Raw genomic sequence first — 21830 nt, 5'->3', positions numbered from 1 at the left:
TAATGAATGCCTTCAGAATTTGTGTAAACTTCCATCGCACATTACTATTCCCAGGCTACAATACGTAACACATCAACAACTGTTCTTCTTGCTGTTAACTGTACCCTACACCTCCAAAAGCCTATTCCTTTTTCCTACCAGTCTCCAGGGGCTGAGAAACCTGATGACCAATCTTGTTAGATCTGTGCCAAAAGAAAAAGAACCCTTTTCTAAGTGAGGGTCTGGTTAGCATTTCTTGAGTAAAGTACATCTATTTGGCTGCTCCCTGAGAGTATGGAATATTTCTTAGGCTACCATGCTTCTTTGTCACATCAGCTAGAAGTCTCTGGCCATGACTGGATTCTAGAAAAATAGGCAAACAGAAAGATTTGTGGTTTGGGATTTTAAAAGTAAAGCAAGAATAAGTAAGAATTCAGCCATTTGAACTGCTTATTCCCCGCCCGCCCCCAACCTTCTCTCATCCACAAAATTTATACATACAGGTTTCTCCTCTCTACCCCATCCTCACTAATCAGTAGGACATGAAATATGAGGAGTTAAAGGACTGACTCCTGGTATTTCTGTTCCTTTCTCCCTACAGAGTTGGGATATGCTTTTCCTAGTGAAAATGTGATACATGTTGTTTATATTTGTAAGTTACCATTAACACATTTTAACACTTCAACAGCTTCTATGCAAGGTACTATAGCCTTCAGGGACTTAAAGAGATAATTACAAATTGTGAACAGTGTTGCCAAGGAAAATGAAGTGCTAGAGAAAGAGAGTGCACAATGGGAATGGAGGAAGAGGAACCTAATTTAGATTGGATGGTTAGCTGAAGAGTGGGAATCAGAGAGATAATAGTGCTTCAGGCTCAGACAACAACCAGCATGTGTGCAGCAAAATGCATTTTCCAAAGGTGGCTGCAGCAATACCTCCTGTCCCTCTTCTAGAACCTTGCCATTCTCCTGTCAGGAGACAAAGTCTATGTCCATTCCCCTTAAACTTGAAAGGACCTTCATGATTGCCTGGATCAAAATAATGAGGCAAAAGTGATGCTGTGTGATTTCTGAGACCAGGTTGTCACCGGCCATTCATCTTCAGCTTGGTTCACTTGCTCACTCACTCTTAGAACCCAACCACCATGCTGTGAGGAAAGCCAAACAGCCTATGGAGAAGCACCCAGACCCCAGCCCCAGCTGACCTCTCCGTCAAGAGCCAACACTATCTTGCCAACCACAATGAAGGACCCATTTAAAAGCAGATCCTGCAGCCCCCAGTGAAGCCATCCCAGGCAATGCCATGCGGAGTAGAAATGAGCTGCCCCATCCAGCCCTGCCCAAGTTGCAAACTCGTGAGCTAAATGATTACTGTTGCTTTAAACCACTAAAGTTTGGGTGGTTTGTTATGTAGCAAGAGATAATCAGAACAATGGGCAAAGATCTTGAGGCTAGCAAGATCTTGGCAGTTCCAGAAACCGAAAAGTACAGCTGGAGCACAGAGATAAATAACAGTTACCACCACCACCAGCACCAACAGCCAACGTTTGGGATTTATTATGTTATACAGGAATTGTTCTAAGGCAGTGGTCGGCAAACTCATTAGTCAACAGAGCCAAATATCAGCAGTACAACGATTGAAATTTCTTTTAAGAGCCAAATTTTTAAAACTTAAACTTCTTCTAACACCACTTCTTCAAAATAGACTCGCCCAGGCTGTGGTATTTTGTGGAAGAGCCACACTCAAGGGGCCAAAGAGTCGCATGTGGCTCGCGAGCCGCAGTTTGCCGACCACGGTTTTAAGGGATTTGTTTGTATTATTTGATCATAGCAATCCTGTTGGTAGATACCCTTAAGACACTGATTTTAAATATGGGAAGACTGAGGCACAGAACAGTGAACTGACACTCAGGAAGTCTAGTGCAAGAGCCCATGCTACGAATAATGTCGTACTTCCTCGCAAAGAACAGAGTGGCACATAATGAGGTTTAGAAAGGTAGATCAAGCCCAGGTTATGAAGATTTTTATAGACCATGGACGGAAGTTTAGGTATAGTTTATGAATAATGGGACACTACTGAAGCCTTTTAAGCAGGCTACTTTGTGATCCAATTTATATTTAAAAGATTATTCTGGCTCCTTGCAAAGAAAAATTAGAAGAAAGGCACTAACATTGGACAGCTAGGTATTCCTCAAGAATTAAATTAGAAATAACTAAAATATAATGGTTTCATTGAAGGAATATAATGGGTGGATCAAGCTGATAACACTGAGCCCCATGATCAAGTTTAACATACAAAAAGAGAAATGCCAGGACATTTTTATGTGCCTTCTAGTGTAATGCTACCGACAGGAAATATACCACCCACCATTCTTGGGGGAGGGAAGGAGAGATTCAAACCAGAATGCAATCAAGCCTAGATCTAACTACCAGTTTACCATTTATCAAGAGTAAGATAGGATAAATTAAAGTGGCAAGACTTTGTCCAAAATAGTAACATGACTTCTCAGTAGGAATCAGAGCAATATCCAAGTGCTTACACCAATCAATTCACTTCTGTGACATTCCCAGGTATAAGAGAAGAGAAAAGTATTAAAGAACCCCACTAGCCTGGCTGGCTTGGCTCAGTGGTTGAGCATTGACCTATGAACCAGGAGGTCACGGTTCGATTCCCAGTCAGGGCACATGCCCAGGTTGCAGGCTCAATCCCCAGTGTGGGACATGCAGGAAGCAACCGATCAATCATTCTCTTTCATCATTGATGTTTCTATCTCTCCTTCTCCCTTCCTCTCTGAAATCAGTAAAAATATATTTAAAAAATAACAACAACCCCGCTACACTCTGGTTCCCCATGAGAGCATGTGTGTTTGTGTGGTATGAGCATAGGACATAAGCAGGGATGAGAAGATAAATATTAAATGTTGTCTCAGACTTCAGGAGAACTCCAAGACCTTCCACAGGACTAGGTTTTAGGATGTTTTCCACAGAAGAGATATCAATTGTTTAAAAAAGCTGGTGATATTCTGGCAAACATAATACAAGGTTGGTTTCCCAAGATAACAATGTTCCCTAAAGAAGGAAAAGTGCAACTGAGTGGGGAGTGGTATTTAAAATAACCGAATAGAACATTACCTCTTTGTTCGTACCTCTTTCACGCTTTATTTTAGCAGAATGGAGACCATGAAAACCCTTCTAACACACAGTTCTCTGCTCCTCAGGCATAGCAGTAACCTAGATTTAGATTGCTTCAACAATAAGAGCACCAAACTTGGGGTTTTCACCTCAGTTGGGCCCTGCAAGCTCCTGCTTGTTCATGGTCAGCAATGTCTCCCACTCTTCACCCTTCTTCCCTATGCTCAGCCCAACCTTCATTCTCCAAACTCTCAGCAGATGGCCTTGTCTTTTATCATTTTCTAGAATATATATGCTTCTTGGTTCACAGATGTGTCTCTCAGTGCTTGACACATAGTAGGTATTTAATAAATACTTGTTAAATAAATCAAGGAATGAATTGAGGAAATGAAGTCTCCCAGCTCAGGAACTCCTCCCTCCCAGGCTTCTGCTCTTGAAACACAAACTTAAGACATGCCTCCTACTTAAGGTTAACTACTCCACCTGTGCTCCAGATTGCATTCCCTCCCACCTTTTTCCTCAGTAATTATCCCTATTGCATTTTCCCCCATCTCTTTCCTAAGTAATTATCCTTCTTCACTGTAATTTTAAATACCCCAAGCTACAGAGTCCTTTCTCAGGACTGAAAAAGAATGCTTAATCCCATTTTGAAAACAAACCCAAAAGAACTCCCCAAACTCTAGAGTTGTTGAAGCTACACTCTATTTCAAAGTCTTAAAGGAGAAGTCTACGCTTCAGGTCTCTGCTTCCTTCTCCTTTATCAGCACCATCACCCCATGGCCATTGGGCTTCCACCCTGGCTGATCAAACTTCCCAAGGTAAGATTAAAGGACCACTATTTACCCAAATGAATACGTATTGTTTGCCTCATTTGATGTTTCTCCTACATTTGATCCTAGAAACTCAATTTTTGAAACTCTTTCTTGGTTTCTTGACTGTTCTCTGACTGTTTTAGCCTGACAGCTCTCTCAGCTCCTTCCCTGCCCCTTAAATGACTATTCCCCCAGAGAGATCTGCTCTGTTCTTTTCTATAAATACCCCAAATGAGCTCATCCACATTCATAGTTTCAGCCAATACTTGTATATTCTAATGATTCCCAAAACTCTAGCCTCAGCCCAGTTCTCCTACCCTGAATAACAGACATTCTCACGTGAATGGCCATACTTCAACTTTTACTTAATTTGTCATCTCACTCCACTACAAACTTGCTTCTCTTCTCCTTATTCCCTATCTCAGTGGTCGGCAAACCGCGGCTCGCAAGCCACATGTGGCTCTTTGGCCCCTTGAGTGTGGCTCTTCCACAAAATACCACGGCCTGGGCAAGTCTATTTTGAAGAAGTGGCATTAGAAGAAGTTTAAGTTTAAAAAATCTGGCTCTCAAAAGAAATTTCAATCATTGTACTGCTGATATTTGGCTCTGTTGACTAATGAGTTTGCTGACCACTGCCCTATCTCAACTAATGGCTAACCAAGCCAATGTCCTTACCCCTCTACATCTATATAGTTCATTGTCAACTTCTGTAGATATTAGGGCTCTTTCAAATTCAGCCCCTCTTCTATTCTATCTTAATTCAAGCCATTATTCTTGACTAAATTGCTGCAATTAACCAATTACACAATTGAATTTGAAGGTCTCTAAGACCCCCACCAATTTTACACACACACACCCTCCCACAAGTCCAAAACTTCCTCTATTTTGCAGCCTCAGTAGTTAATTAAAACACAAGTAATGGTCCTAAAGTGGGGTACAGGAAGTAGATAGGTTTTTCCTCTTTCACATCTATTTTTATGTATGTTTTATTATATATACACTAGAGGCCTGGTGCACGAAATTTGTGCATGGGAGGGGGGTCCCTCAGCCTGGCCTGCACCCTCTCACAATCTGGGACCGCTGGCTCCTAACCACTTGCCTGCCTGCCTGCCTGATCGCCCCTAACCACCTCTGCCTGTGGCCTGATGCCCCTAACTGCTCCACTGCCAGCCTGATCGCCCCTAACCACCTCTGCCTGCTGACTTGATCACCCCTAACCGCCTTTGCCTGCCGGCCTGATCGCCCCCTAACTGCTCCCCTGCCAGCCTGATCACCCCCTAAATGCTCCCCTGCTGGCCTGATCACCCCCTAATTGCTCCCCTGCTGGCCTGATTGACCCCTAACTGCCCTCCCCTGCCGGCCTCATAGCCCCTAACTGCCCTCCCCTGCCGACCTGATCGCCCCCTAACTGCTCCCCCCTGCCAGCCTGATCGCCCCTAACTGCCTCTGCCTAGGCCCCTGCCACCGTGGCTTTGTCCGGAAGGAAGTCTGGAAGATGTCTGGTCTAATTAGCATATTATCCTTTTATTAGTATAGATATGGTAGGACCTGTAACTTATAAATATACATATATGAAGGAGTTTGCTCAAAATCTTTCATAGATGTGGGTACCACATGAAAATTATGGGGAGCCCACTAACCTAGAGGTTAAGTACAATCCTTTAATAGACACATAGTTATAGCTAGTCCAGGACTGACTTTCCAGTCAAATCTACTTGTATACTCTAAACAAGGTATGTCCAACTACTTTAACTTTCTAACTAGCAAACATCACCTTTTAAGCTGTACCTGTGACACCCCTCTGCCTGAAATGCCCTAATACCCCTTCACACATTTTCCTTCTCTCCACTGCCCTCGGCACCCCATCAACTCTTATTTGTTCTTTAAGGTTTAGAACAAACACTGGCTACATGAAGCTTTCTCTGATTTTCCAGATGGAGGTGGGCACTTCCTTCTCTGTGCTTCCAAACACAATGTGCATCTCTATTACAGCACTTAAATCACAGTAATGTAATTTCTTGTTTACATGGCGGTCTACTCATCTTTGTATTGGCAGTGCCTAGCATGACTCATGACACAAATTAAGTGCTTAGTGTTTGTTGCAAGTGCTCAAGAGGCACAGTGTTAGGGGATAAACTATAGCAACACCTCAGTTACCAACACAGTTGAGAGAGTAAATGCTTTGTTTTGCTGAGGTTTGGAATAATGATCAATTTTAACTTTTTAATTTTTAGATGTGCTTACATCATGCATTAAGTTTTCAGGTGTTGGTAAGAGGGAGAGATTTTTTAGAAAGCCAACACTTTATCATTCACTAAATTCTAATCAGTTAACTGTCAACAGTGCCAACACATTCTGAAAGATGCCCTATATAAATTCAAATGCTAAGCCTCAGTGATTTTGGTCAAACATGGAAAATTAATTACACACATTTATCTTCCTTTTCTGAAATTCCACTAAAATGAAAGAGGAAAAGAAGATATAAACTGATAACACCAAAAATACTAATGCACTAGTGCCACTTATAATTTTAATGCAGTTTTGAAAGAAGGAATAGTATCTAGAAAAAAAGCGGGGGGAGGGGGAATAGTATTTCCCTTGGCAAAACCAAGGAAAATGTCAATGTCAAGTACCTGCAAAGGGGGAATTATAAGTGAACAACTTGCTGGCCAGAATTTAGAGGCAGGAAGGCAGGAGAGGGTATGAGGTTTGGAGCTGAAATTGGAAAGTTGATTGAAAGTTTAAATAACAGAGCAGTGAGAATCCTCTTCCCCCTCTCCTCACCCTTCATGGTGAAGCAACTACCTTTTCCATCAGCAGAAGACAAGAGTGAGGCCTAAAATAGGAGCACTGAGAGAAAGGGTGCAAAGCAAACCATGCCCCTCAAAAGCCCTCCCCTTCATTGTTTTCAGATAACAGCAGGTAATACACCTCTTAGGTGTATAATGAAATATACTTACCTTGCTCTCAGAATGCCAAGAGGTGGGCATATATTGAAAGAGTTCTCTAGAGAAATTGAACAGTCTCAGAAAAAAGAGAGAAAACTCAGAGAACAGATCTCTACTTACTGTCACCTGGGGACCACCCAAGAAAAAAGTCAGTTCACTGCCTACCTGAGGCCTAGTAGTGATAAGCCTCAATGAGTCACTAAAAGTTCCTAATCAGCTTTTTAGTATCTCACTCTTGTACATAGCTGAGGATCACCAGACATTCCAGGAATGTTTCCAACATGAAAGAAGAAATTAAACAAACAAAAAAGGAACACAAAAGAAAGACAAAGTAGGGAATAAAAAACCAAACCTCAAAAACACTATAAATGTCCTCCAATAAATGAGAAATTGAGAGAGAGGACTTGGAAATTAAAAGTTACGTGAAAATTTAAAACCCAATAGAAGTATTAGAAAATGAAGTCAAGGAAATTTCCTTAGAAGGCAGAATAAAAAGAAAAAAAAAAATGGTAGATGAGACAAAAAGGTCCACCATCCAACTAAAAGTTGATAAAGTGGAGGAAATATATACTGTCCTTTAAAAATAGAAGAAAAGCTCCCAAACTTTGGGGAGTTGACAAATTGAAAGGACCCAGCAGTGACCAAAAGAACATATGATTTTTTAAAAAGCAAAACATAAAAACAAATAAACCTGACACTGTATCACGATAAAATTTTTGAACAGCAGAGAAAAAAAAAAAAGAAAATTCTAAAACCTTCCAAAGTGGGGAAGTCACACATGAAGGAACTGGAATCAGAAACAAGCAGCCTTCCACAGGAACACTGGAAACCAGAATACAATAGATCAGTATCTTCAAAATAGAGAAAATTATTTCCTGTTAGAGATCTAGATTCAATTAAGGAAGGGAGGGGGGAGGGAACACACTTTCACATATACTATGCTTCAAAAAAGTTATCTCCTACCTAGTCATTTCAGAGCACTACAGGAAAATAATCTTCAGACAAACCAAAAAAGAAAACACAGTGTCCAGGAAACAGGAGAGACAATGCCCGCCCCCCCCCCAAAAAAAAAAAAAAATTAAGGGAAGGTCTAGTGTGTGGACTGTACAATGAATGCCTACAGAGTAATCAATCCATACTGGAGCAGGAGTGTAGAGAGCTATAGATTTTTAAAAGTTAAAAAAAAAATGGAAATATTGGTATTTGCACATTTGAATATATCCATAGTTATTTGATATGATGTAGAAGATAGAATTATAAAATGGCCCCAAATTACTGCCACCTGTTGGACACTTTGTACACAGAACTTTCCCCTAGAGTGTCGAATGTTGGTGTAAGGGTTGGAAAAGATGGAATAACACAGGTGATTAGGTCACAAACATATTGACCTTCAGTTAATCAAAAGGGAGGTTATCCTGAGTGGCCCTGACCTGAGTATCTCACTCTTGTTGAGGATCAGCTCCTTCTTTTAAAGATACAGCCTCTGGGTTTAAAGCTGCAAGGAACTAAATTCAGCCAACAATCACATGAGCTTTGAAGACACCGATCCACTAGAACAGACTAGTCCTAGCTCCTACCTTAACTGCAGACTTGTGAAACCCTAAGCAAAAGATCCAGTTAAGGTATCCAGAGACTCCTAACTCACAGAAATGGGTGTTGTTTTAAGCCACTAAAATTGTACTCATTTGTCACCCAACAATGGAGAACCAATACTATATACAGCATGTGAACAAACTAAGCAAGATAAATAACTCCAAAAGCATAAAACTTCAGAAGTCAAAGCAGTATCAGACCGTTTTTTAAAATAATACATTTAGAAATTCCAGAAAGCAGAAGTCACTCTGTATAAGAAATGAGTATAACTGGTAAGTACTGCGGAAAGTAATCAGGTTTAAAGAGAGAGATCAGTTTCAAGTTGTCCTGGATCTTTTACCTTATAAAAAATAGATACGAGGCTCAAATCAGGGTTTTTCTCCTTGGCTCAAAATTCTAATTTTTTGCACATTGCAAACAGGGGGGAAGGCTCCAGGAATATTGAAGTTTTTCAACAAAGCTTCTCACTTGTGTAAGCTGCATTTATCAAATGCAGTGACTCTTGGTCCTTGGACCAGCAGCATCAGCATTACCTGGAACTTGGTTAGAACAACAAATTCATGAGACCCCTTCCACTGAATGAAAAACTCAGGCTGAAGCCCAGTAAACTGTGCTTTTAACAAGCCCTCTAGGTGATTCTGATTCAGGTTCAAAATTGTTCAGGTTCATAATCTAATGTTAAGTTCTGCCATTGTGCTGCAATGCTCTGGTCTCCCTTCCTTAGTCAAGAATTTAAGAATTTCCAAACTTACTGTATCTGGTCTAGCTTAGAATGTCACAGTCACTAGCACATAGTAGGAGCTCAAAAAAACGTTTGCTAAATAATTAAGACATTAGGCTTCGGATGTGTTTCTTTCACCAGGTTTTTAGAACACATCGGATAGAAATGCCTTTAGGCAGGTCATATTCTCTTCACTTTCCCGTAGTCCCTACCAATCCCTACTGCCTTCTACTTATACATTCACACATTTTTCTGCTCAGCCAATGACAGTGTCAGAGTTTAGGACCTCTGGGGAATGGAATTCAGAAAAAATAATAATTTTAAATCTGTATACAATATGGTCCAAACGTCTCTCACGAATTCTAGGGAATCAAGTAACTTACAGCTATCTCATGATGATACAGAAATTTGTATAGTATGCTACAACTGGTCCTTCCACTTGTGGGTCTCTTGATCCAATGTTAAGCCCTAGGAAAAGTGTTACAAGCTAACATATCAAGCTTTCTTTTTCTGGTCTGAAGTCTTCAAAGATGTAGGCCCTGCCTACTTAAGTATTCCATTGGCTTGTGTGCCTAATAACTATAAAGGCAGTTAACAGAGCTTTGACTAATAGAAATTACAATTTAATATCAACTTTGGAAACTCTATACCAAACACATGTAATAACTTCAAATCATTTACGAGAAAGAATTCAATGTACTCAAAATGTAATGCACTGAGCAGAGATTTAATTACACTAAAATCAGAATGCAGTTTCAGAACCATCTAAAAGGAAAACAAGATATATGTAATTAATTCACCACTAAGATTGCACTAAATTAGAATTTTTTTTTAACTATGAGGGGTTAGAAAGCCTTCTCTATATGAATCTTTATATTATGTGAGCATCCATTTTGGATCCCCTGGACTAACGGTAAGAGCCCTGAGGAGCTAGCATATGCTCTGCCATTTCACAGTTGCAGAACCTCCCGTAAATCAGTTTCCCTGTCTCCTTTCCATAAAAAGCGGAGATCAGTACTAACACTCTGATAACTGACAGCAGAACTACTCCTTACACTTAAATAAGAAACCAATTTTGCTATCATTAGAGTAACTATTTCTTTAGCCAATTTTAAAAGAAAAATGAAATAAAATTTGACATAAGCAAGCAAAAAACTGATACAAACACATAAGTGTCTATATACAGGAGCAGTGACTGATCCTGATAACTTTGCACTGTAGATATTAGCATTTTTAAAATACCCCTCACCCTTAAAATCCAAGAAAAGTTCTAATACTTAATATAGTCATCATAGAAAAACAAAAAATTACAGACTCAAAAAATAAAATTTCACACTCTTACCTTCCAGAAATAAAAATGGTAGCACTTTAAGAAATTTCCTTCAAATCTTTTTATGCATAGACAGAATGCATTTTACATAGTTGAGGTAGTAGAGAATATACAATTTTGCATTCTGGTTTCTAACTGACCATTGCACCATCTCTGAAAACATTCTTCAGGCTAGCTTTCTACCATATGAATAGCCTATAGTTTAGCTACCCATAGATCATATAGTAATTACTCAGAATATACTAATATACCACCAAACAAAACTAAATAGGTAGAACAATAAATATCAATTTAGCATTAATAAAATACTACATGAAACAATAAAAACAGATGACTATAATTCTATATATTATCAGTGGAATAAGGAAAAAAGGCAGTCTGCAAGATCTAGAACTATTTTTTTTTTTAAACCCAGCAGATCCTCAAGACAGATGAGTTTAAGGGTGACTTGGGAGTCTTCTCATTCAGCCAAATGTATAAAGATCCCTGGTAATGCTGAGTAAATAAAAGCAGGTAGAATCCTCATTCTGTAAGCATCTTGGGAGCTGGCAGGTTGAATGAGCAAAGCACTTGAATTTTAATGTTAAAAGTCATGTGACAGAAATTCAAAACAACAGAGTAGGACAGAAAATGGCAATTTTACAAAAGAATAAGCAAAAAGAAAGCACAGAAAGGCAAAGGAATAGGCTAAGCATACTAAAATATTATGGTAGGTTCGAAATAATTGTCCTATGTAAGTTTAGAAATGTACACACTTACTTTCCATAAAGAAAGAATGACTGACAGAAATTTTCTAATGAGTACTTTGAGCTCTTTGATAGTCAAATCCACTTAAGGTAATTTCTTAGAGACTGTTATTAAAAGCCTAATGGGGGAAACTGAAAGTAACTAGGGCAGAAAATTCTAACTCACAAAAAAAAAAGCCTTATTAAGAGTAGCCCTCTTAAACTTACTTAAATGTAACAGAAGGGAGACAATAACTACTAAGTTTAAGATTGAGGTGTACATAAATGTAAAGGTGGAAGGAGCCAACAGTTTACCTAGAAAAATTATCAGAAAAATAATTGGTACGACCAACTGTATATCCAGTTGCTAAGAATCAGGATTTTCTATATACTAAAAATGGGCTCTAATTTCCCAGATCCCTTCAACCTACACTGCATGTGTGCGCTATACTATGAGCTAAGTGTTTAGGAAATGTACAGTATAGTATCCATATAAACCTGTACCAGAGCTTCTCTCTCAGTTCATGTCTATGAAAGCCCTTCTACTAAAACAGGAACTAATGAGGAGCAAGCCCTTCTATGAGGTGAGCTGGGGTGGAGGTGTAGGGGTGAGAGGGGGAATTAAGGATACTGTTCTACAGCTCTCTAGACTCTGAGGCACGTGAACCCATGGATCTAGATGTGCCAATAGACATGACGTAACAAACATGACTTAAATGACCTTATAAAGTAATGAAAGCTGCTTTGATATCTGTGGTTCCTCAGCACAGTGTTTTGTTTGTTTGAGTTTAATTTCTATCTAACTCTTGTTTGGTGATTTTACAAAAAGCTCCTGCTTCTTATAACTGCTCTGTCTTCAGGAATTGATTGTCAACTCCTCTCAAAGATAACACGGAAATGTTTCATGTTTTATGAAAGAATGTTAAAAGAAAATGTCCATAAAGCAAAGCTATTTTTTTAAGGCTAATATTAGGTGTTAAGGTGATTTTTTAAAAAGAAAACGTGCAAAGGTAAATTGTACTATGAAGAGAAAATACTGATTAGATTGCTAAGTTTTTTTTATTTTATAAGTAATTTTATTTTCTGATACAAGAAAGAAAACACTAACTTCTTTGCCTTCCTCCAGTAGTCTACCTTAAAAGGGAAAGTCTTTTTTGATTTCTAGGACTAAATCTCTCTTTTGCTTATTCCATGAACACAATCAACCTTATAAACTACAGGGTCACTTTACTGGGTAAGCCACAGATTATAAGGCATTACAAAAGAAACAAGAAATTGCTCATTTCATTCAAATAAACATATCCTAACTAGCTGAGAAATAAAGCTATTTAAAATGTCTTATATCAGTCATTTAAAATTATATCAGGAAACATTAAACAGTTGTAATTCATTTTCCCTACTCTTCTGTCCAGTGACTTGGAATAATTCTAAATAACAAGAATAAATATTTCAGCTAAACACCAGAGGTCTGGGGGAAAAAAATTCACGTGGCAGTAGGGAGGTTGGACCTTTTGAGATTTAACCTTTTTTTTTCATCTGAGACATTCACTTAAAACTAAACTGAGTTTACAAACTATGTATAAAGATAGTTTCCTTTATCAATCCCCTAACTGCCATGAATAACATTTCAGGTAATTAGCCTAAATCAACTTCAATGATTCTCTAATCCCCCAAAATAAGTCACACTAATCAGATTTATATTATGACTTCATTTCAAAATTATTAAACTAATAAATTATAATACTGAACCAAAATTTAGATTCCCCTAAACACATCCTTTATATATTTATATTTTGAAAGGATATTTTTGTATATACACTTGTTTGCTCATGATAAGTCTGCAAGTTTGTTGTGAAAGTTTAATTTCTATTTGAGAAGCAGGAAATCAAAATAAAGAAGAAAGTTACGAGTGAAAGGAAAAAAAATAGGATCAATAGGAGGTTTTAAAAAGAGATTAATGTCTACACAATATGACTAATCAAAATGACATAATATACCTTGCTTTCAAGAATTACACAATCACATCCTAATGTGCTTCTCATAATCACTATTTCATTCTTATAAAAAAAACTCAGGCCAGAGCCAAAAACATCATGTACTGTATCCATTGTCTCCCAAATGATCCCAGCTCTAATAGTATTTGCTCCTCCCAAAGGTTAATTTACACAGATTCTTGATGTAATCAACATTGATTAGTTTATATAGTCTTACAATAGCTTTACACAAATACCCAAGTACCATAATCTTGATTCTCCTCCTCTCATTCTATTTGTGTCCTGCTGAATATGAAAAACTAATCAAAAAGTTTTTATTTTCATTTCAAAAACTCTAGAATCAAATCCATTTTAAAAAGACATTATAAAATATCTTATTTATAAATTTAAATAATACTATTCCTGCAACTTGGCATGATAACACAAATTGCTATCTCACAGAGATCATGCCTTTCGGTTGAGAGTGGATGGCCTACCCATCCCAGCACCACTAGATTTGGAAAAGAAAATTTCTCCTCCTCCTTCAATTTTTTTGGAGGGGATGGGTGGGAAGGAGGGCTCAGATGAATACTGCTAATCCCAACATTGAAGCAAACAGAAGGTGGGAAGAAAGGAGAAAATTACAGGAGCAAAGTCAGGAACAGAAGTTTGAGGGTGGGAGTGGGCTTAAATTTTTTCCACTACCTTTAAGTGGCTAAATGCATTGTAGCCAGCAAAGTCCTGAGAGTCCTTTGCTATTATCCCTGCTTATATCACCAGGACAAGAAAAAAGAGGGTGAACTCACAAGGACAAAAGGAAATAAAAGCAAGAAGAAGCAGTTTAAAAGTCCTCACTATATAAAACAATAGGTCATAGACACAAATAGGTTGCAGATTGGGGGAAAAGGACATTTGCAAAGAGCAAAGGTCACCTTGTCCACATGTTACCTCAAAAAAAAACCACCTAAAAACAAAAAAAGAGTTATTTCAAAATTTCATTGAGTGGGGTGGACTCAATTATTCATTAACATATTAAAAAATAAACCTATTCTCATGAAAGTTCTCATCACACAGAAAACTTTGTAACTATGTAAGGTGATGAATGTTAATTAGACTTACTATGGTAATTACTTCACAATATATACATGTGTCAAATCATTACTATTGTGTACCTTAAGGTAATACAATGCTATATCAATCATATTTCAATAAAATGAGGGGCCTATTCTCAAAATATGCAAACTCTTCTTCTCTACTTATGGTTGGTATCTTCCTGATATATGCTGATAGATATAAAATTATAATTCTACTAGAGGCCCGGTGCATGACATTTGTGCACTGGGGGTGGGGGGGTCCCTCAGCCTGGCCTGCACCTTCTCATAGTCTGGGATGTGGGGAGCGGGCCTAAGCCAGCAGGCATCTGCCCCCTGGTGGTAAGTGCACGTCATAGTGACTGGTCGTTCCACCGTTCAGTCCATTTGCATATTAGGGTTTTATTATATAGGATGTTAGTCACAGGACAAGTAACGTTTCAGCTTACAAGGCAAATCTTACTAGCATCTCCAAGTACCCTTTAATTACGTGATTGGTAGAATTTTTTAAATATCCTCACTCTTACTTTCCATGTGGTTTGTATGTGAGCTAGAAAGTTCCTTTTAAAGGACTTGGAAGTCCTTTAAAGTCCCAAATTCACTGTCTCATAGCCCATGTGAGTAAGCAGCTCTGCTAGGAACATACCATGCCATGTCCTACATTTTTACCTCTGAACAATAAATGCCCTAATCCTAAAAAAGTACTGCTCAGATAACCACACACAACTCATCACCATCCTTCCTTCCCTCTACCGTGGAATTTTCCAGGGCCTGACCAGCTATCCACTTCCCCTTCCTAGCCAGGTTCATTGCTCTGGCTTGGTCTTTCCATAGGACAAAACATATAAAACCAAATTCTAAATGGTTTTTAAAACTTTTCTCACCCTATTTCCCTGACCCTTCCTGGAACTACCCTAAAACTCTTTAGTGGAGTTCCCACAGCCAACAGCAGTGTTTTTCAAATTACCAGTTGCTACCATCAATTATTTTTCTGTCATTTTTTTTCTTAAAAATAGAAAATACCAGAATGCAACACACAAAGTGTATTATTTCACAACATTTTATCATTTCTATATGTGTGCACTAGATTTTGAGATAAAACTGTGTATCTTACTATAATGGACCATTGCCCCCAAAAGCTTGAAAAATACCTGCTTTTGTTTGGTCTAGAAGGCCCTCTAACCTGGCCCCTGCATAAGGCTCTAGGTCTAGCTCTTGCTACACCCTAAAAAGCCAAGTTCATCATGCCAAACTTTTGTAGCACCCTGTCTTAGTGCAGTCAATCACACTATTCCCTCTGCCTTGAATGACCTCTCATGAGGCCCCCTATACTCATCTTTCATTAATTAATACATGTTACCTTCTCCACAAACACTTTATCTTTCTCTTGGCAGCTAATGACACACACTTTGTACCTTTATGAGGAATTATAACCTACATTATAGCCCCTTAGACATTTCACTGTCCTTTTTAATTTTAGGCTTATCTTCCCAACTTCTAAACTATAGACTCCCTGAGGGAAGGAATACCTTTTACTAGTCTCTGTATCAGCAGCACTGAGCTACTGTACATACCATATGATAGGGGTTCAAAATTGGCAAAATGAACAAAAAAAAATTAGGGACTTGCATCTAACTTCTCTAATGTTAGAAATGATTGCCTTTGCAACAACGGCTGTTCATATTGCAGTGCTGGATCAAGATTTCCTCATTTCTGCTACAATAGCTCCCAAGAGCAGCACCCAGTAGCCTAAGGCAGAAAGAGGAGGTGTCAGCTTCCTCGCTAAGCAAAGGGACTCAGTTCAGGTTGCAATGCAGCAGCACCCACTTCCATGCTTCAGGAGGTTATCTAGGGAAAGGCGGACAAGAGGGTTTCCAGAGGTTCTCACAGGCAGGTGAGATAAATCAGAAACAGCATTATCAGACCTCCTTAGCAGGGACAATCACATTTTATAAATAACTCCTAGTGGAGGGTAGGAGAGGGAGGATTCTCTATTCCCGTATTGATGGCACTAAATCGCCAATATGAGCTAAGCAAAACAAAAGGTAGCATGAAGTAACTCACTGAAGTTACTTAGGTTCTGTTACCTACTGTAATAGTTCTGAAATAGCTACTGACTCACTGCTCTCATTATGAGAGACTACTTGGAAGACCGGGGTCAGACCTAACAGGGGCTCCTCACCCAGGCTTTGAAGCTTTTTGTAGGCTTTATCTTACATACATGAATGCTGTAATTCTTGGAGGTCTGGTACACCTATTTCACAAGCCACTACTTCAACTGCCTTCAGTGTAATTAAAAACAGTGCAGGCAGCATCCAAGATACTTTGACAGACTCTGCCAACTGTCAGTTTCAGCTGTTCTTTTCTGTTTCCACCATAGTTCATAAACTACTATTACATGAGCCATGTTTGTTTCTGCCTAAGCTAATGATTTTCTTTAAAAATAATTTCTTTTGCTTAAAGTTTGCCCCAGACTTGCAATTTTATCCATAATTAAGGCAAAGATAAATTATTATTATAACCTAACAGTCAACAATATATTCATAAAATGTGAAACTTCACCCACTATATTAATTTTTGATACCGCAGTGGTTCTCAACCTTTCTAATGCCGTGACCCTTTAATATAGTTCCTCATGTTGTGGTGACCCCCCCACCATAAAATTACTTTTGCTGCTACTTCATAACTATAATTTTGCTACTGTTATGAATCGTAATGTAAATATCTGTGTTTTTCGATGGTCTTAGTCGACCCTGCTAGTGGTTCTCAACCTGTGGGTCACGACAGGCAGGTGAGATGGTCGCCTAAGAGCATTGGAAAACACAGATATTTACATTATGATTCATAACAGTAGCAAAATTACAGTTATGAAGTAGCAACGAAAATAATTTTATGGTGGGGGGGTCACCACAACATGAGGAACTGTATTAAAGGGTCGCGGCATTAGAAAGGTTGAGAACCACTGTGTTAGAGGAAGGTAATTCAGGATTGCCTGGGTAAAATTTAAAGAGCCATTTAAAGTTCTGTTTCCTTTTGCTTTAAATAAGTGCTGAAGATGGCTTATTCTACACTTATTAGGTATAAACACCTACCAAGTATAGAAACTTGTACAAATGCCTTCTCTGTATGGTCTACTTTCGATTATCCATCTTCTTTTGACAACTCTGCTTAAGTATATTAGTAAGAAAGAGTAATAGACCCAAATATAGACGTTCAGAAAAATGACATAAATATTCCTTTTCCTCTCCAGTCCACCTTTAAGACTTTATTAAGAAAAGGACAAATAAATAAGTTCATAAACAAATTTAATTACACTGAAGTATCTAAAGTGTGTGCTATGTGTGGGGGCTTATTTTCACATATTAAACACTAGTCCCCTTAGTATTAAGTTCATACCAAGCTTCCCTTGGTAAATTGAAGAGCAATGATGCAGATTAAACGATTTTCTCCCATGATGCTACTGCTCCACCATCTATTCTAGAGAGAATGCAGCCTTCAACATGAAAAAATGCCACATGATTATTTTTTCTCTAACATGTTTTAAACGGAAGAGTGTAGAATATCAAGAGAAGCCATATTTCCAAGGTTTCACGTAGTATTTTTCAGTATTTTCTCTTACTAAAATTGGTACAATACATCCAAAACATTTTTCAAATGTCATTATTTACATATTTAAAAATTGCTTAGAGAAAACAATCTCTCCATCTGAAAGATTTACTTTAAGAAACCAACTAGTAATCATCAAAACAGAAAGGAGAAAAAAAATTCACTTTCATAGACTAAAAATTTTTTTAAAACTCATCGAAGTTCTTCATTTTACAGATAAGAAAACAGTTCATACAGGTTAAGTAATTTGCCTCAGATCACAAAGCACTAGAAATAGAATGAGACATTTTAATTGCTCTAAATCATGCAAGTTAAATATGTTCTCATCCACTGTCATTTAAATGTTAAAATTATCCCTCTTTCTCATTAATTCCTGACGAAGGGCTCCTACAATATATGTTCTACATTCTCAAATTTGTTCAAGTTAATACACTTCAAATTGTAACTCCAAGAAAAAAGGTAGTATCTAAGAACTTTCCTCCAAAAGTTTCAAGAAAGTTTAGGTGTGGACATCCCTAAAATGTCGCAATGAATTTCAAAGTATATCCTTTAGATTGCTGTCCCCCCAAGTACATTTTAGATGTTCGTTCAACCACCACAGAAAAAAAAAAAAAAAAAAGAGGGAGAAAATTCTAGAAGTTTCTCTTTGACAAACAGCATCAACAATCTATGAATGAAATGCTTAGATCATTATTCCATTAACATATAATGGGTTTCTGGCTTAAATTAGGAAGTCAGTAGCATTTTATCAATTTACTGCATGAAGAGTTAATAAAAGGTTGGAAAATGCACTCTTAGTTGACTTTGGATCTGAAAGAAGGTGATCTGACATTGTCAACACAAACTGAAGACCTGAGCTTATAAGCAAACAGCAGAAGAAATGAACAAGTTCCTTCAATAAAAAGCTCTTTTCTATTCAAGCTCTGATCTCTTACCAAGTGCACTGGCACCGTGAAGACCCCATCAGTAAGGCTTTCGGATTTTCATTTCAATGCTCCAATAAATCAATTCTGTACATTTTAACTTTGGATACTCAAGGGCAAAGCAGAGGGCACAGTGTGGGTAACAATTTACATTGGATCATTTTCAAGGACTTTAGTCTAACCACTCATTACAATTGTTTCTTTGTGCAACTGATTATTCTCAAAGTACTGAGAGAATGCAGTACCGTACTTCTCTCAAAGATAACGGCAACAAAACCCAAGACATGATTTTGATTACAAACTGATGTGGCAGTTTGACCAGTAAAGTGCAGTGTATGTTGTCTTCTTAAATATTTCTTAATTATGACCTCAGGCGTCACTGTACAAACAAATAATCTTGTTGAAAGGTTCACACACCTATATTTTTAAAGTACGGCCAGTTTAGCAAGGTGGCAAATTTGTTTGAAAACATAAAATACAGACAATCGCCACCATAGCTCAATAACACACACACACACTACACACACACAGGTTCAAAGCTGTGTTAAACACAAAAATCCTTACCCCATTTTGCCCAATGAAAACTTGCTCTGAAGTTTCTGCTCTTAGGCTACGGAATAACTTCCAGAGGAATTTCTCCGTCTGCTATTTCGCAGTTGCTTTTCCACCCCCCGAGGTCCTTTTCTGGAGGTATTTCAGTAATGCTGACAATTCAATTAGTTCCCTTATGTAAAATGAATTCTCTCTCAGAAATACCAAAACGTTCACACAGAGGTGGCATTTGCTTATTAGAGTTAAAATGCTGCGCGGAGGAGACGGCGGTCAACTCTATTCCACAAAATGAGTCTACGTGTTGGAAAACGCAGAATCCAGCTTCACAGAGTCCTATAAAAAATGACTTGGGTGGTCATTTCGCTCAGGTCTTCCTCCACTCTCGGAGAGGCAGGTAACTCGGTCTTTTCGGTGCTACTAAGGCTGCGGGTTCAAATTTCTCCACCACACCAGGTCCCTGGGGGTGGAGCGTGCAACCCAATGCGACGTGCACTTTATAGAGAGCCCTACGAGAAAATAAAAATCCTAAAAGCAGTAATGCCACTGCTTCCCTGCACTCACATTAGAAAAAGGCTATATAGAAAAACCTCCTCGAAGTGCAAACCCGGCAGCTCGCGACGTGCACAGCACTCCACATTGGAATCTGTCTTTTAAATTTTTTTCCCCTCCTAAGACTCGGAGCCGAGAAGAGGTGGGGAGGAGGCAGAGAAGGCTGGGCAGGATCGATTCATTCTCCCGAGAATAAACGGAGCCATTTCCAGGCTGGCAGCAGGCTGGGGGCGCAGCGCGTGCAGGAGAGCAGGGGGAGGGGGCCCGATCCCACCTCCCTCAGCCCCTTCCCGCCCCCCGCCGCCGAGCACAATGGAGCCCGGCTTCCGCCCGGCCCTTCATTCGCGGCTGCCCACTCTTCCCTCCTCTGCCGAGCACAGCAGGTCCGCGGCTCCCGTCGGCGGAGAATGAATGAATCAGAGAGCCTAGCCCCACGCTGCCCTGGTACCCGGCCCCCAGCTCCGGGGCGGGCCGAGCGGTGGTGGACGGAGCTGAAGGGTCCACGGGAGCCCGCCCGAGTCCAGGCGGGCGGCTAATTCCGCGTCGGGGGGCGGGGAGCGGGACTCGAAGCCACCGGAGAGCCGCTGCTCCAGCGCCCCCACCCCTGCTCCCAGCCTCTCACGCTCCGAGCCGCCGCCACGCGTCGCTCAGTCCCCGGCCCCACCGCCTCCTCACACTTCCAGCACCGCCGGCCTCCAGCTCCCGCTCAGCAGGCAGCGCCGACCTGGGCGGCCCTGGAGCCGCCGCTGCCTCTGCCTTCACCGGACGCTCGCCGAGCGGAGGGCGCCCCTTCCCAGGTCAGCGCCGCCGCGTGAGCCCAGCGCGGCGGCAGAGCTGGCTGCGGCGGGGGGAGCGGGGAGCTGGGCGGGGAGAACGGGGGCCAGAGCGGTCCCTCCCCCTGCTCGCGGGGGGAGGCTGGCGGCTGCCGCGGCGGACGCCGGGGTTGGGGCGCTGACACGTCCCGAGGGCCCGGCGGGGCCCTGCGTGCCGCGGGAGGCGGCTGCAGCCGCGAGGGCAGCGGGGAGGCTGGCGGCACCGAGCCGGTCCGCGTGGGGAGCTAGTCCGGTCAGCGAGTCCGTCAGTCCGTCCGTCCTTCCTTTCCTCCTCCCCTAGTGGCCGGCGGCTGGCGGGCCGTGCGCCCTGCTCCAGCTCTGGCTCCTGGCCCCGCTCCCGGCTGCCACAGCCCCCTGCTCTGCACTCCACACCGGGTGCTCGCGCCCTGTCTCCATCCTCCCCGCAGGAGGACCTTTAAATAGCAACGTCAGCGCGCTCTTCTCCGCACACACGTCACCCGCCGCTTACGTCACCGGTGTGCGGGGGATGATGTCACGCGGCCGGAAGTACTGCTAAATTAGGGAAGGAGCAGGGGAGGAGGGTTCCACAAGCTCCTCTCTGTGCCCACCTGTTCTCGCTTTTCCTTAAAGGCCAAAGCACAGGAGACAGCCCGAGAGGAGCTTGGAGAAGGAAGAGGCAGAGATTTCCTTTGGCACACAGGTGCCAAAAGCGAGTGAATCATTCATGGCAACAGTGCCAAAGTGTCAAGCGGGTGCTTGCTTGTCACCCACTCGCACCTCTATTGCAGCTGGATCCCCGGGCTTTTCTAGTCCCAACTAGCACGGGTATGTGGGAGGAAAGCCTGATCACTAGTGATAGATTATTTCTAACAAGACTTAGGAAAAATCACCTTAATTTTCAAGAGTTAATGCTATTCTGGACATAGGGGACTTAAAAACAATTTTTTCCCGCTTAGTGGTTAGCTGAATCACGAATGAATAAAGAGCGGAGCCATAAACAAATGTTATAATGCAATGAAGGATAGTAATTAATAGGGAAGAAGGCCATCAAATAATCTAAGTGTTTTTATTTGCAGAACAGCAAAGTTTTGGCACAGGATAAT

General features: G+C 40.5%; 1 protein-coding gene across 3 annotated transcripts in view; it reads right to left on the bottom strand.

The window, feature by feature from the left end:
* The window catches only part of HOMER1 (homer scaffold protein 1), a 96693-nt gene extending 75535 nt beyond the window's left edge, over positions 1 to 21158 (bottom strand). For all 3 annotated transcript variants that reach the window (XM_080679972.1, XM_080679973.1, XM_080679971.1), the window contains exon 1: positions 19397 to 21158. In XM_080679972.1, coding sequence (XP_080536098.1) covers positions 19397 to 19401 — 5 coding nt within the window. In that variant the 5' untranslated portion in view covers positions 19402 to 21158. The remainder of the gene's footprint in view (positions 1 to 19396) is intronic.
* Between the last annotated feature and the right edge of the window lie 672 nt (positions 21159 to 21830).

Source organism: Plecotus auritus, assembly GCF_963455305.1.
Source record: "Plecotus auritus genome assembly, chromosome: 7".
NCBI classification, from domain to species: Eukaryota; Metazoa; Chordata; class Mammalia; order Chiroptera; family Vespertilionidae; genus Plecotus; species Plecotus auritus.
Note: the sequence above shows the minus strand (reverse complement) of the source record. Positions and strands in the feature narration are given on the sequence as shown.